At 47.7% G+C, this 16680-nt stretch overlaps 1 protein-coding gene across 4 annotated transcripts in view; it reads left to right on the top strand.

Moving 5' to 3' along the window:
- The window catches only part of FLNB (filamin B), a 151689-nt gene that overhangs the window by 84534 nt on the left and 50475 nt on the right, over positions 1-16680 (top strand). For all 4 annotated transcript variants that reach the window (XM_057554651.1, XM_057554654.1, XM_057554653.1 and 1 more), the window contains exons 17-24: positions 965-1055; positions 1303-1472; positions 6107-6224; positions 8387-8649; positions 9905-10502; positions 11159-11332; positions 12345-12507; positions 13109-13269. In XM_057554651.1, coding sequence (XP_057410634.1) covers positions 965-1055; positions 1303-1472; positions 6107-6224; positions 8387-8649; positions 9905-10502; positions 11159-11332; positions 12345-12507; positions 13109-13269 — 1738 coding nt within the window. The remainder of the gene's footprint in view (positions 1-964; positions 1056-1302; positions 1473-6106; positions 6225-8386; positions 8650-9904; positions 10503-11158; positions 11333-12344; positions 12508-13108; positions 13270-16680) is intronic.

Genomic DNA, 16680 nt, shown 5'->3' with positions numbered 1-16680 from the left:
CTGGCCACCTGCGTTCATATTTCCTTTTTCCTTCTTTTAGCAACAGGGAAGGTGTTTTGAGAACTCTGCCCAGTAGTTTTCCTCTCTGCTTCCTTAAAACCAAGAAGGAACAAACACACCCAGAACTAAAATTGTACCACTTTCTAACAAAAGTGGGGCCGTGTAGTCAGTGGTTAAAAGCCAGACTCTGGAAAGAAATTGGATCATTACAAACTTTCATCTGGTTTTTGAATGAAACGTAATTAGTTTCTAGATGTGTTCTATACTTTCTCTGAAATGATGACCTTGGCCTCAGGCTTTAAACTTTTCTAGGGAGAGGGGTTTTGAATTTCAGATAGAATTCATATTTACATGTGCTAATGAAGACAAGGAGGCGCAGTACCCTAAAACAGGGAATAATGAAATCCTGGTGATTCAAATTCATCTTACGTAAAGACAGGGAGCTCAGGAGAAAGTTCTGTGCCTTAAAGGTTTTGGTCTTGAGTTGGCTTCATCCAGTTAATCTGTTCTGCCTTTATTCTGAAAGATTCTTTTTGAAGAATTACAATCATTGCATTTATAATCAATTCCTTGCATTCCTCAAACCCTAGCTCTCTGTTGTCCCTGGAGGAATGTCCCTTTCCTTCCTCCGACCCCATGTATTATTGTTGTTTGGGGTTTTATTCTTGGTAGTATTTTGTATCCTAAGTACTCAGCATTTGGTGTTAAAGGCTGAGAGTTGTCAGAGTGGTTTGTGGAAACCCATCCTTTAGCTGTGATGTCAGGGATCCAGGTATTCACGAGTGACCACTGATGGCCCTTACCTGATGCTAGCGCCTGAAGACTTGACCAATGGTAACGGAAGTTGCTCACCATCTGCTAGAGTGGAAGTCATGCTGAGGTCTCCTCCTTTGCTTTGGGCAGAAGGCTAAGCTCAGGCAGTGGCTTCAGGGACTTTCCTACTGAGACAGTGTCTCTGCTACAGGAAATTCCCGCCAGCCCTTTCAGAGTCAAAGTCGACCCTTCCCACGACGCCAGCAAAGTGAAGGCAGAAGGCCCGGGGCTCAGCAAAGCAGGTAAGATGGCATGTGTGCATGAGGTCACCCTGGAGGCAGTGGGCATGGTTGGTCCAGGGCCATAAGTGACTCACCTCCCCCAGAGCAGGGGCCCTGCTCAGCTGAGCCGCTGGCCAAACGCCAGCCCCTGTCTCCGCCTACTGCCTTGCGGAAGCCGGAAGCCGGTGCTGATGAACCTGTCAGACTGGTGCTAAAAGTGAAACCCCTCCAGCTGGGCCTGTCTCCTCACTTCGCTGTCCCCTCCCAGGTGTGGAAAACGGGAAACCGACCCACTTCACTGTCTACACCAAAGGGGCCGGAAAAGCCCCCCTCAACGTGCAGTTCAGCAGCCCCCTTCCTGGCGATGCCGTGAAGGATTTGGACATCATTGATAATTACGACTATTCCCACACCGTTAAATACACGCCCACGCAACAGGTAGGGCCCCTCCCCACCCGGTGCTGGGCTGGGTCACTCTGGACACCGGGGGGTAATCTGTGCTCTGACCTGTGCTGCTCTGTGGCAAGAGGAGAGTCCCCCTTTCCTTCTGAACCCCTCTGGGAATGCTGACAAAGAGCCTGATTGGTTCTACCAGGAGGGCCTGGAGGATTCCCCAGGAACAAGCAGGAAGCTAGTTGTTCTTTCCCACCCCCATTTCCCACCTCCGTTCTTGGTTTTAGTGTTTTATTAATTACTCACAGGGAAAGAATTGCCACGCCTTTGTCCTTGCTGGTCCTTTTGCCTTAGTTTACCCTTTTTACGAGGTGGTGGGTGCAGTGGGGTCTTTCTCAAAGAGCCTTTAGTCCCTCAAGCCCGAAATGGTACTTCAAGCACTAAATTATTCCCTTTTACAAAATACAGGAATACAGACAGGATTTTGTCATCCCAGCTCCTTTGCTCTGGTTGTTTTAGGCAATAAGGGCCTAAAAATCTACCTCTCTGTATGAATTCATGTTTACTTATTTAAAATTTTGTTTTGATTCATGGCTACACGTCTAGGGTCTGGGGAGCTCCTATAGAAAAGCCAGGATTCTCCCACTTATGCATAGTGTTCTAAACAGTCACTCCAAACCTCTGAGATTCCTTCATTCTTGAAGAAGAGTCCCCCTATGTGAGAAATGCCATTTGTAAGAGAGGAAGGGAGATGCTTTCTGCAGAAGCACTGTTTGAAAAGCATCACTTCTGCCCTGGGCTCTCTCAGTGAGGACCTGGCCAGAGTGTAGTAGTGGAAAAGAATGAGGGGTACAATGAGGATGAGGGAGTGGTGTGGGTGTCCCCCCTGCACTGGGGGCTACACATGCTTGGAGATGGAATCTTTACTATGAGAACTTGCCTGGCAGTGCGAGGTTCTCTAGGGCAGGTTCTTATGAGGCCCTTTATCTCCACGTGTGCTTCTTCCTGTGGTTTCTCTTTACCCTAATGAGGGTTCATTATTAGTAATGGTAAAATGAAAACTTTTGTAGATGAATACTGTTTTCTCATCAGGCTGCTCAGTGCTAATTATTTAGGTAATTATTTTCCTAGTGATGCTTATCAGGGCTGATGGGAGCCTTACCACTGGCAACACCAGCTTGATAGCATCTTTGTTGCCAATTCTCCACATTCCTTAGGAGAAGGTACCAGAAAGCATGGCCATGATCGCTGGTCAAGATCACAAGACTCTTCTGAAAACATTTTGAGATTCTTGATCCTATATACCTTTTTGTGTTTCGGCTGAGTTGCTAGAAAGTAAGTTGCAGACATCAGGACAGCCTCAGGTTTTGACCTGCACCCCCAGAAAGGACTTTAGAACCCGATGCCCTGGATGCTCCCAGCTGCCAGTCGAGGTGGAGGTGGAGGTCGGGAGCCCAGTCCTGTTTTGTCACATTTGAAATGTAGCTAGAGTGGGAGGCGCCTTACTCCAGAGTCACCCCAAGGTCAAGTTCATCCATATGTCTGGTCGTAGCAGGTCTGAGGGCTGTTGTCATGCTTGGTGGCCTCTTGGGGCTATTTGTGCAAATGCCGTCAGTCCCAGCCTCTACTGCGATGACTCCACGGTGCCCCTCCCACCCCTCTCGTTTGTTGTTTAGAGTGAGGTTTACTGTTTTATTATTTGGGCAACTTGCAATTCTGCCTGTTTCTCTATGGCAAAGAAAACAGATTAAATGTCTACTCTTAGATTGTGAGTTTCCAAGGTTAGGAAATCATGTCATATATATCTTTCCATTCTCAGCCCCAAGCACAGGGTCTGGTGCTGTAAATGCTTTGTATGATTTATGGCTGAATGGGTGAATAAACGAAGTGGAGCCTCAACTCACAAGCAGAAACAACATGAGAACTTTGTAATCTGGTAGGAGAGTGGGGCTGACACATCCTCATTCTACTTTGAACTCTCTTTTCTGAAAAGCAGCTAACAGCTCAGGATTGGGTGAAATAAGCGTGCCTTTTGAGCTCTGCTCTTGGATGTGGTTAAGAGATTTGGGTCAGCCCAGAAAGCCGCACGGGGTTACTTTTCAGGTCGCTGCCCACAGGAGCACCTTCTTGTGGAGGTTTTAGGGATTAAGAGGCTGGAACTTTCCAGAAATGCAGCTGTTGAGTGTGTGTGGAGAGACAAGGGTGGATCCTGGCTTAGGGTGAATGCTTAACCCTCAGATTTCGGGCTGCTGTGTGAGGCACTGCGGCCCCCACCCGACTGCTGGCTCTTTGTTCCGTGACACCTGCGGGCGGCTGCTGTCCCCTGCAGGGCCCCAGTCCACAGCTCACCTGCCTGCCGTGGACCAGTGATGGACGTTGCTGGTTGATCGAGTTCTTGTCGGAAGACAGTGGTCAGAGTTTTTGCCTTAGAGGGGAGTGGACTTCTTGGGCTGGGGCTTGAAGACCCGCCCGGAGGTCAAAGGTCATTATCCAACGACAGTTTCCCTGGAGGGTTTTGCCTTCTGTGCTTTTGGTTGTCTGTGGCCTCAGGGACTTCAGTTTCTCACCCCAAGCTTCCCTGAACAGAGTGGTTTGAGGAGCCGGTGGCCGCAGCTCCCCGACATGCCGAGTCAGGAGCCACTGGGAGCTGAAAACTCCACATTGCTGCTGTGGTGCCTTTAGGAAGCCCCCGGAGCTCACTGGGCCTCACAGGAGAACGGTCCCTCCCTTGAAAGGTTATTAATGTTGGTGGCCATGGCTGTCACAGAGGTCTCTGGAGGAGGGGGCTGTGGGTAGCTTTCTCGGTCCTGTTCTCGTGGGTCTCGTGCAGAATGAGATGAAGGTCTCAGAAGCCTGGAGGGGAGAGGATAAACCCATCTGGCAGGACTTCCCTGGCGGTCCAGTGGTTAAGACTCCGCGCTTTCACTGCAGGAGGCGCGGGTTCGATGCCTGGTCGGGGAAGTTCCGCCTGCTGCGTGGTGTGGCCCCAAAATAAATAAAATAAAATACAACTGTGTGGCCATCAGCAAAGTCTCTGAAATGCACTGGTGATCACTGCTCAGACCTCCCTCACTTCCTAGCCTCCTGGGGAAAATGCATAGGCCGTTCCTTGGCTGGGACCTCAGAGGAAACTTTGAAATGCTACAGGCCATCGCAGGTGTAAATCTCTAAGCTTTCTTCCTCCCCCTCATTAGATTATTTAAGGTACAGTTAATTTCCTGTCTCAGTTTTATTATGTTTTGTATAACTGGTAATGAGAATATGCTTTCTTTTATGGGACAGATGGGCTTAACTGAAAGAGGATTTTCCCCTCGCTCCTTTGGCACTCCAGAGAAGGGGTCTCCTGAATTCTAGTGGGTGGTGGAGAAGGTTTTTCCAGAACCCTTGGTTAGCTGGGAGGCCTAGCCCTCGAGGAGTTCGGGGTTTGGGGGCATACCCTCGGGAAGAGCTGGCATGTTGGCAATGCCTTGAGGCCTGAAGCAACAAACCAGCCCCTGCTCCGTTGAATGTGACCACGTACATCTTACCATGAGATATTATACTCTTGAGGCAGGGGGCTCATTGGTTTTGTGTGCAGTGCTAATACATCCTGGAAAATCAATCCTCCCTCCTTCATTGATGCAACTAATTTTTGTCTTGTCTTTTCCCTCCTTCTTTATTATACAAGGAATGTGAGAAAATATTCATAGGCCAAAAGCTACACCCTTTTAACACTTGGTCCGTGACAGCTTTCAGCAGGGACTGAATTCTGGCGAGCCCCCTGTATTCCTGCAAGGAATCATCCCTCCCTCCCCCTTGCTTCCTCCCTTCCCACATCCTCTTACGTGATGCCCAGACATTTGAGGTGAGGAGGGCCTTAATCTACTGAGACAGCTGTGGGCTTTCATGGAGCCTTGGTTTGGAGGGAGGGGACTCAGCCGACCGTGGAGAGAGGAAGCCAGCAGCGAGTGGGCCAGGACTGGCCGCGCTGTGCCCCCATGGCCACGGGGCTGCTGGCGAGGCGACTGCCAAGCCCACAGGCTCAGCCTGCCTTCACACTGGCAACTTCTCTTTCATTGCCATAGATGCGGGAGTTTCGATACTGTGCAGTGGTCTCAGAACAGCCCCAGGCAAACTCTTGCAAATTCATTTCGCAGCCTAGTGGCCTGAAATCCCAGGACATGGAGACAAAAGATTTTGTTCAGTTAGAGGCCCCCAGGCCTCCCTGCTTTGCCTATGGCCAGGGCTGGGTGTTTAGCTGGGTGGGGAGGTAACATGGCAGAGCGGCTAGGACTGACTCAGGTTTGGGTGCCATGGGCATGAGGTCCCGCTCTTGCACTGGGGCAAGTGATTTTACCTTCCTGAGCTGTAGTTTCATCTCCTGGAAAAATGGTAAGGACAGTGGGAACGCCCTCTTAGGACCGTTTTGAGATTGAATCAAGGAAATGCTTAAAAGCACGAGCATGGTGTGCTCATTAAGCTGTCCCTGTTGTTGTTAGTTGTTCTTTTTCATCTGATTTCTCTGTCATTCTTGCCATGGAGCCAAAAACTTAGAGAAATATATCTGAGATGCTTTCTGAATCTGCTGGAGTCTTATACCCTTTGTCTCTGGGAAGAATGAAAGACCTGGAAGGCAGGTTGAAACAGCAAAGTAGGATGTTGGTACCCAAATGTGTCCTCGATTTTCTCTCTCATTCCAGGGCAGCATGCAGGTTCTGGTTACATATGGTGGCGATCCCATCCCTAAAAGCCCTTTCACGGTGGGCGTGGCCGCTCCGCTGGATCTGAGCAGGATAAAAATTAATGGGCTGGAAAACAGTAAGTGCGTCATGAATGACTGGGGGAGATGGGCCATTGAAGAGCAGTTAGATTCCCTTCAAAGACAATTTGCAGAGAAGCAAATTCTGCCATATGAGATTTTGCAGTCGGACAGACGGATTTGAATTAGGGCTGTCCCATGGAGTAGCTCTGTGACCCTACCTGCCCCTTCACCTCACCAAGCCTCCGTTTTCTCATTTGTTCTGTGGAGGTGGGGGAAGAATACTCATGGGAATATTGTGAGAATTAAATGAGCTAATAATTCAGGAGCTGGCTCATAGTCAGCCCTCGGTAACTGCTGGCATCACAGCGGAAAGTTTTTATGACAGAGAATTTGGGGCATGTTGCTCTCTGACAAATTTCTATTGTGCCAACACTCCTGGGCCACTGAATCCACATCAGGGTCAAGCATAAAAGCCAACTTCCAGGCTCTCAGAAACCACAACTACAGTGCATTTCCCCACCCCAGTCTGGATATTCCTTTAGCTTGTCAGGTATCTTATTAGTACAAGCTCATTTAAATAAATGAAATAACTGAATGAATAAATGAAAAAGTAAAGAGAATAGTACAATATGAACACTGATGTACTTATCACTCAGCTTCTCAAGTTTAACATGTGATCATAAAAGTATTTTTTACACAGGTCATACAAAAATCCATTTTTCGTCTAAAAGACATCACAGACAAGAGTATGTTCTACTTGAAGCATTACCTCTCCCACTCCCTAGGGTTAACCAAAGTTACCAGTTCAATTTCTGTCCTTCCACATCTTCTTTCTGCATCTGTACATACTTAGTGCCAGCAGAAAATGTTTGGCAACACTTACTTTGCACTAAAGTTACCCTGCAATCCCCATAGGTCTTCAGCCTGCCTTTTTGCGTCAACGTTATCTTAGAGAACGTTCACACCTCCATCCTCTCGTTGGCATGGCTACAGCCTGGCCGCACCTCAGTGGCACATGGTCTCCTGGTTTCAGGGTCACGTGGGGCTCTGTGCACACCCTCAGGGCAGGCCTCTTGTTCTATGAGTTTCTCCAGGTCTCAGCGGGACCCTCAGTGAGCACCTTCAGTGCCCTGTGACCCAAATGTGCAAGTTGTGAGTGAGGCCAGCTCCCAGCGCAGGGGGCTCTGAAGCAAGAGCCCAATGTTGGTTTTTGTTCCTTGGCAGCAGCCAGCTCTGAGCATAAGAATAGTCACTGTCTAATCCTTAACATGTCTCCTTGTTACTCCTTTCTCCAAGGCACCGAGGGTTTTGACTCCAAACTAGGAAAAGTATGATGCCAATTAGGAAAAGTCTTTGGGATGTGGAGCTCCGAGGCCTCTTTGCTTGTGGCTTGATACTGTTCATCTTGGCAGGCCCTGTATTGCCCAAGTCAGGACCTCCCTGGGTTGTGGTGGGGACCCTAGGCTCCCAGTGCTTTTGTTTTGGTTCAAAGTCCTTTCCTTGTTTTTGTCAAATGTAACACATGGGTTTTCTGTGGCCCTGCTTTGCAAAGACCTTTCATGTATCACCACGATACAGAGAGTCAATTCTCAGGGCTTGCTTCAGTGCCTCTGCATTGGCCAACCCTGTGACTTTTGCGTTCTTGGCTGTAGGATTGAATTTGCTGCCAAGAATTAGTAAATAAAACATTGGCTTCTGGGAGTGTTTGGATATAAAGTTAACACCAAAAGTAATTAAAGAAGAGACAACAGTATCAGGTTATAACTTACTGCAGATCTTGGGGTCAAGTAAATTTAGATCTGAGTCCCAGCTTTGTGGTCTGCTGGATATGTATGTACCCCAGGCAAGTCACTTAACCCCCGTGAGCCTCAGTTTCCCCAACTGTTAAATTCCTTGGTTACTAAGAAATACCCTGTAGCGTTGTATTGAAAATGAAAGGAGATGTTGTGCCGTCTTCATGCCTGGTATGTAAAATGCATTCAGTGAATGATGACTATCATTATTATTATCATAAGGAATTAATTAATGCTCTTGTACTGGTTGTTATTGAGGCCAGAATGGTGATTATTCTTACTCAGTCTTGCCTCTTGTCCTGCATCAGCCAGTGTTTGTTGTACAGGCTGAGGAAACATCCTGTGTCCAAGGAACCATCTCTGCTCTCAGCTGTGTTTTTGCTGCTGGGTCAGCTCATCCCTTTGGCTTGTTTCCTTTTTTCCAGGAGTCGAAGTCGGGAAGGATCAGGAGTTCGCCATTGACACCAGGGGAGCGGGAGGTCAGGGGAAGCTGGACGTGACGATCCTGAGCCCCTCGAGGAAGGTTGTGCCGTGCCTGGTGGCGCCCATGACGGGCCGGGAGAGCAGCACGGCCAAGTACATTCCCCGGGAGGAGGGGCTATATGCTGTTGACGTGACCTACGATGGACACCCCGTGCACGGGAGCCCTTACACGGTGGAGGCCTCGCTGCCGCCCGATCCCACCAAGGTCAGCTTTCATTTTTGTTCCAGAACTTGTCCTCTGTTGGCAGATAATAGCACATAGTTAGTCCTCTGGTTCTGCCCAGCAAAGACCTTTAGAAAATTGTTTTGTGATGAAAGCCCGTTCTCCGTAGTTCTCTCTCCTACAATCCAGCATGAAGGGTCCCCTCGGCAGCTGGGTCCCAGCCCTACTCCTTCTCTCGCTCTGGCTGTGAGGCTTTGGTGAGGGACTCCTGTCCTTCATTTGTCAGCATGGTAACGGTACTTGCTTCAAAGTGAGCCTGTAAGGGCGAGGTCAGATGGTGGGTGTGGAGGCCTCAGTCTGGCATCTGGCACACACCGTGAGCTATTATAATGAAGTATAAAAATATATTCTTCTCATTATCATTTCTTCCTAGTAGCCCTGAATCAAGGGTTTTAGAATATTTCCAGTGTTTTGAATGGCATGAATACTATAAAACTGTGTTATTTGTTGAATAAGAGATGAAAGCCTCATCCCCTCCCTCTTTTAAAAGCAATTGGTTTTTTTTTAATGTTTGTTCGTTTTTTAATTTTTTCATTAGACTTGATTCTTTAGAGCAATTTTAGGTTTATAGTAAAATTGAGAGGAAGGCACAGAGATTTCCCACATCCCGCCTCCCCCACTCATGCATAACCTCTCCATTATCACCATCGCCCCCCAGAGTGGTGCACCCGTTATAATGGATGAACCTATGTCAACATCGTTGTCACCCAAAGTCCATAGTTTACATTAGGGTTCACTCTTGGTGTTATACAGTCCATGGGTTTGGACAAACATATAATGACATGTATTCACCATTATAGTTCAGTTTTTTATTATTCAGAATTTGTTGAGGGAGGTACAGCAGCCAAAGCAACAGTGAGGTCCATGAAAGCCATTCAGTGAGTGTTCAACCCAGGAAACCCGAGTGTGTTTGTTGGACTAGATGTTAGGTGTCCGGCTCCAGCCCTCGAGCCAAGCCTGGCAGGAGAGAGGAGAGCCATGCCTCTGCCGTGCCCTTCCGTGTTGAATGAGTTCACAGCCAGGTCTCCCTTTCTCAGCCGTTCGCAGCATCCACCGCGTGTGGCTGTAACTCAGTGCTGTGGGTGAGTGTGTGTGACACGTTAGGCCCCATGGAGAAGGACCACTTCATCAAGGGGCAGTTCACTGCCGATGGCAGGCTTGGCTGTTGAAAGCGGTGCTGGCTGAGCAGCGATGCCAGTTTCGGGCAGAGTCTGATTTTTATTCTTTGTCCAAATAGGTGAAGGCCCACGGTCCTGGCCTTGAAGGTGGTCTTGTGGGCAAGCCTGCCGAGTTCACCATCGACACCAAAGGAGCTGGAACTGGAGGTTTGGGCCTAACCGTGGAAGGTCCTTGTGAGGCCAAAATTGAATGCTCGGACAATGGCGACGGGACCTGCTCCGTCTCCTACCTCCCAACAAAGCCCGGAGAGTACTTCGTCAACATCCTCTTTGAAGAAGTCCACATACCTGGTTCTCCCTTCAAAGCCGACATTGAAATGCCGTTTGACCCCTCCAAAGTCGTGGCATCGGGCCCAGGGCTGGAGCATGGGAAAGTGGGCGAGGCAGGGCTGCTTAGCGTGGACTGTTCAGAAGCAGGGCCGGGGGCCCTGGGCCTGGAAGCCGTCTCGGACTCGGGGGCGAAAGCCGAAGTCTGTATCGAGAACAACAAAGATGGCACCTACGCGGTGACCTACGTGCCCCTGACCGCCGGCATGTACACGCTGACCATGAAGTACGGCGGTGAGCTTGTACCGCACTTCCCCGCCAGGGTCAAGGTGGAGCCTGCCGTGGACACCAGCAGGGTCAAAGTCTTTGGGCCAGGAATAGAAGGAAAAGGTGGGTTTCATGAAAAAGAGGGTGGCCCCCAGAGTAACAGGGGCTCACCGGAAGCTCAGAGAGTCAGGGCTGCAAACTCAAATGCCTGTAGGGGTCGGGCCAGGTAGAAGAAAACTCACCTGTGGTCTCTGCATCAGAGAGCAGTAGAGGGGAGCAGAGTGAAGGGGTGAGCATGTGCTGTTTCTGCTGCCCAACCCCGGCTTTCTGTTTCTTCACACTCCCAACACTGTCAGCAGATTTTCCCTTTTTTTTTTTTTTTTTTTTCCTGGCAAAGCCAGAAATCTTGTTTGTTTGTTTTTTTTTTAAATGTGGAAACACAACATATTGCATTTTTGGCACTTATCTGAAAAAGGTTTAAAATGTACTGCTGGCTAATACCACACTTGCTGTCTTCAGCCTTTAACCTGTCCTAGATCCCACCTTTGTCCCAAGAAGTGTGCAGGCAGTTGTGTTGTTACTTGGCTTAGGAAGAAGCTTCTTTTGCCAGGGAGATTGAAGGTGGGGAGGCATTAATATTCCTGATTCTGAGTCAGAGAAACCGGTTGTCTGCTGTCACCTAAATTAGTGTGTTCTGAAGTGCCGAGAACCTTGGCTCTTGGGTTTGCTCCTGAAACTGAGGTGACAGCGACATTCTTATCTGTGTGATTGCTCTGCAGATGTATTTCGGGAAGCCACCACCGACTTCACGGTCGACTCACGGCCCCTGACGCAGGTCGGAGGCGACCACATCAAGGCCCATATTGCCAACCCCTCAGGGGCCTCCACCGAGTGTTTCGTCACAGACAATGCTGATGGGACCTACCAGGTGGAATACACGCCCTTCGAGAAAGGTGAGTTGACTTCTCCTTGGAACATGACCCTCGTTCAGAGCTCTGCTGGGCTGCTTCCTCCTGGTGGCTGGTGCTAACTCCTGCCCCACGTGCTTTGACCGTCTCAGCAGAAGCATGTGCAAAGTGACTGCGAAATGTGGAAACCTCTTTCCCGAACAGAGCCACCTGCCTGCTCAGTGCCTGGCCTGCTGGCCCTGTTGTGTAACAGTTGGGCTGTGTTTAGCCTCAGCCTCATCTGAGCAGGTTATGGGGTGATGTCATGGCATGTTGCTCATTTGTGCAGTTTTTTTTTCCTGAAGGGGGAAAGTTCTCCCTTAATTTTTACCTCCTATTTTGTTTATTTATTTATTTTTGGCCACGCCACGTGGCTTGTGGGATCTTAGTTCCCCGACCAGGGATCAAACCCCAACCCCCCAGCAGTGGAAGGATGGAGTCCTAACCGCTGGACCACCAAGGAATTCCCTGTGCGATTTTTTAACATAATTAATTTCTTTCTTGAATATTAGGAATTTAAATTTTTAAATTAATTTTTTTTAATTTAAAATTTTGATAAATCATAAAAGCATAAAAAAAAGTGCCATATGTCCTCATTATCTGGATATATAATCCCTAAACTTTATGGTATAGATATTTTCACTTTCTTTTTGTGGATGCTTGTCTGTTCTATTTCATGGGTTTCTCTTTGTCTTTTGGTTAGCGACTAGGTGGAGTTTTCTCAAATCAGGATGGTGTGTTTAAGATGACTGTCTTGAAAATAGACTTGGTGATATTTGCTCGGAGGAGAGGCCTTGCGTGTGTGTTGGGGGATGGGGGGTGGTATGTGACTGCCAAGTGAACAAAAGCACAAACAGTTGGTGTTTTTTAAAAAATCAAATCATACCAACTTTGCTGTTTGTTAAACCTGTTCTTTTCGAGTAACATGGGATAGCACATACACTTGACTGCTAGAGTATTATTTGCCACAAATAAGTGACTCCTGTGCAAATATGTTTCTATATGTTGTTTCGAACAGGCCTCCATGTAGTGGAGGTGACATATGATGATGTGCCCATCCCAAACAGTCCCTTTAAAGTGGCTGTAACCGAAGGCTGCCAGCCATCTCGGGTTCAAGCTCAAGGACCTGGATTGAAAGAGGCCTTTACTAACAAACCCAATGTCTTTACTGTGGTTACCAGGTAAGCAAGGTCCTGGGATCTGTGTGTTGATTCTGTAAAAGGAGCAGCCCTAAGTAGTTTAACTGCTTTCAGGAAGTTTTATAGGTGTATTCTACATACGTATCATGGTCTCCCAACTTTTGAGAGGCTTTGTATTTCATATGTGAGGCGTCTTCTTCCACAGAGACATATATTACAGAGAAAGACCAAGTATGCTTTTAAAAGTACCAAAAAGCACTTGATAATAGTCATAAAACTGCTGAACAAACCAGGACTAGATGGAAGCTACTTAACTTGATAATTAAAAAATATAGAGCCAATTTCATATTTAAGTGAAATATTAGAAGTATTCCTATTAAAACTGGTCACAAGTCTCATACCTGAATTGTACTTTCAGACCCAGCCAATGCAACAGTGAAGGATAAGCATTGGAAAGGAAGGGTTGAAGCTGTTTTTATTTATATTACACTGTTGAGAAATTCCCTGTGTGAGAGGTATCACGGTTGTTGAGTCTGGTTGGCGAAATGGGATAGTTTATAGAGGGATTTTAAAGGAATTTTGGAAATAAGCAGACTGGCATGAACCACTAGTACAACTTGGCCTTTTTACTCACACTTTCCAGAGGGGCAGGAATTGGGGGTCTTGGCATAACTGTCGAGGGACCGTCGGAGTCAAAGATAAACTGCAGAGACAACAAAGATGGCAGTTGCAGTGCTGAGTACATCCCCTTTGCTCCAGGGGATTACGACGTGAATATCACATATGGAGGAGCCCACATCCCTGGTAAGCTATCCTTCTGAAGGGCACCCGAAGAATAACTGATTTTTGCATGAAAGCGGGTTTGATTTTGCTTATCTCACTGAATGGGAAAAACTGTCTGATATTTGCAGTAGCTGCAAAGGGAGAATTTTCCTTAGGGCTGCATCTCCAAGAATATCCCAACTCCTAAGAGGACCAGAATTATGCCAAAAAGCATTGGCTTGGAGTTTTAACTGAAAATGATTGTTCACATGTTAAAGGACCTAGATCTTAAAGGAAAGATCTTTACAAAGTTGAAAATCTCCACTTTATTTTGTGGTTAGTTCTTATTCGTCTTATACACATCTTGTTTTCTGTTTTCCATTGACAGTCCTGGTAGCTGATAATGACACACAAACTCAAGTTCTTATATATTAATTTCTGTTTAATGATGTAGTATGTACACTTACTGTAAAATAGGAATAATAATAATAATTTCCTGTGCATTGTATGGTATTTTTTTAGCCCATTTTGTGACAACCAAAAATGTCTCCAGATATTGTCAGATATCCGCTAGGGGACAAAATCACCTGTAATTGAGAACCACTGCTATAAATTATTCAAACATTAAAAAAATATGACTTAAATAGTGAAAGGTCCTCCAACTTTCACGCTCCAGCAGGGGAATCTCCATAGATTCTAGTTCTGTTTATATAGTGAAATGATTGCCACCCAACACACGTCTAGAAGGGTAGGTGAGTGTGTGGTATGGTGTGGACGGAAGTCTAAGGACTCCAGGGCTGCTCCTGAGTCACCTTATGCCTTGTCTCATGTGTGGTGAGAGCAGGAGGAACCTCGGGTGGGGCAGTGTTGTTCTGAAGGCCATAAGCCAGGATGAGACAGAGAGAGGAAGGGGCAGGCTGAGGGCCCTACTTTCGGGTTTGTGGATTGACTTCCAGGAAGCTGGAGTGTCCACTGACCACATGCTTTCCTGACTCTGCTCTTTCCCCGTATCATGTGCAAATGTGTACACACACTCACGCTCACGCTCGCTCCTCCTTTTTCACATTGATCAGAAAGCACTGACATTCAGCTCAAACTCATTCTACTCAGATGTTCATTGAAGCCATAATTCATTTAAAATGACATTTCTCCTCAAACTTGTCCTTGCAGCTCTTCCAATATAGATTTTTTAATTCCTATAATCACTAGTCAGGGAGAATTCAGCCACAGACAAGACAAAGCTCCTGCCGTCTGTGAGTTTCCTGCCTAGTGTTTACAAAGAAAGAGAGCAGGGCTCAGGGACAATACAGAGCCAAGGGGACCTTTTGGAGTTTTGCAACTGTGCACTTCATGGGATGGAAGAATAGAGCTTGGAGAATGGGTGGAAGGCTGTCGCCAGGGCAGATGACCTGGTGGCCCCCACCAGACAGACAGTAGTGGGATGAGCATTTCCTGGTAGTGGAGGCAACAAAACTATTTTGACTTTATTGAGAAAATCTGGTGGATGCCATCAGCTTTGGAATTCCCCTTGCAGAAGTGGGTGAGAGGTTGGACCCCTGTGGCTGACGCACAAGCTTGAAGCAAATGGCCAACTTGGAGCATAACAACAGAAAGAGACCCATTTAGGGTTTCTTCATCAGATGTACATGGTGCCTCTTTTTTATTTTTCAGGCTCTTTTGCCTCCCAGAGCCAAATGCCAACTTTTCCTGGACCCCAGAATTTTCCCAGTCAGAGTCATTCAGTAAAGCGTTGGTTGATTGTCTTAGTGTCAGGCTTCATAGCAAAGGTAGCGCATGAGGTTCTGCTGTGAAACATTCAACAACCTGGTAGCTTCTAATTTGCTTTCATAGAAATTCTGGTTGGTTAAATATTAGCCCGGTTTTTCCTGGCCTGACACAAACCCATAGTAGGGTTATTTTTAACAAAGTATCCTGTCTTACCCCCAATGGCATATCCAGGTTTCCTCTGGTGGGTCAGCTGTGGTCTGTTGGTGATGACTGTTTTGACCACTGGATTAAGTGGGATGAGTGCGTCAGGAAGAAAGGCTGCTGTGATTGATTGATCATGTCTGCCTGGAGCACAGAACGGGAGAGTGGCATTGATTGCCTGGTATCTGCCACTCTAGACCTAAAGTTACCTTATTGGTTCTTGGCTACTTCATGCTGAGTTCAGACCACTTCCATTGGAGGCTAACTTGGAGATTGGCTTCAAAGTTAGTTCATTGCCATCACCTCTTGACACTGAAATCCTCAACTGTCTCTCTTCAAAATAAAACTCCCTTTTGTTTCACTAAACTCCAGCATGGAGCGTGGTGCTTGTCTCTGCCAGGGTCAGCCATTTATTTCAGTTAGCCAAGAAATCAGATACCACTGAAGCCCTGCTATTGTTAAAAAAGCCAGGGCCTTGGTTCTTTGTGTGATCTTTGTTATTTACCACCCCTGATTCTACAAAGTACAAATGTTCTAGGGTACAAAGCAGAGAGACCTCGGCTTCTGTGGCAGTTAGACATCATTAACTGCCAGGCGTCACAGGGAGCATGAGAACTTCTGCAGGAGATGGGTGTCGCCCCTTGGTGATGGACTTGGCAGCCTGAGGCATGGTGCTGGGGACGCTGGGGTTCCTGTTTCTGGCCCACCTCTGGGGAGGTCTTACTTGGTCTCCCTTGGTAGAGGATTCCCATGAGGGTCCTGGCCCAGTTCCTGTTTCTGTGTTTAGTGCTTTTCTCGAATTCCAATCCCCCTGCCTTTCCCATGTTTCATCAGTCTTTAAAATCAATACCCTCAAAGAGTCAGAGGGCCCCAGTGTCAGCGGTGCGGTCAGCCATGCAGGGGGACCACAGCTTACACTCAGGGAGAAAGCAAGGCTTCACCCAATGGCCAGGGAACCAAGAAGGCCATGAGTGGTGGTGGGAGGGTGGTGCTGGTACATTGCAGGGACAGGAGGCCAGGGTCCCCTGAGGAGCCCTTTATGGGAGAGGATGTTGGATGTGGACCGCACGGCCTGCCCACCTCTCTGCAGTCCTCTCCATGCCTTCCTTCCACCACTCAACATCCTCCTTCAGTTCCTTCAACAGCCTGTCTTCTCCCTCACCTCCATGCCTTTGCACGTGCCAGTCCCTCTGCTTGATACCCTTCTCAGTGACATCTGCTCACCCATATGTCTCATATGTTATTGGAAAGCGTCCTCTGGTCTCCCAGAGACCAGATTCATTGTCTTCTGAGTGCTCCACCAACACCTTGTACAAATCCCCAACATGTGTTGTATATGATGTTACAGTGACTTGCTTACCTCATCCTTCTCCTGCATGGGGTTCCTGGAGAGCTGTTAAGCACTCTGGGCCCAGCACCTGGCACCATGTCTGTACACAGTAGGTGCACTTGGGTGCACAACACAGCAAGGCAGGAGAAGCTGACTGGAGCTGGTGTAAGTGAGGGCCTGGGTAGAGCAATGGT

The sequence above is a fragment of the Balaenoptera acutorostrata genome, chromosome 10, assembly GCF_949987535.1.
Source record: "Balaenoptera acutorostrata chromosome 10, mBalAcu1.1, whole genome shotgun sequence".
NCBI lineage: Eukaryota > Metazoa > Chordata > Mammalia > Artiodactyla > Balaenopteridae > Balaenoptera > Balaenoptera acutorostrata.
This window is presented reverse-complemented; position numbering and strand designations above follow the sequence as displayed.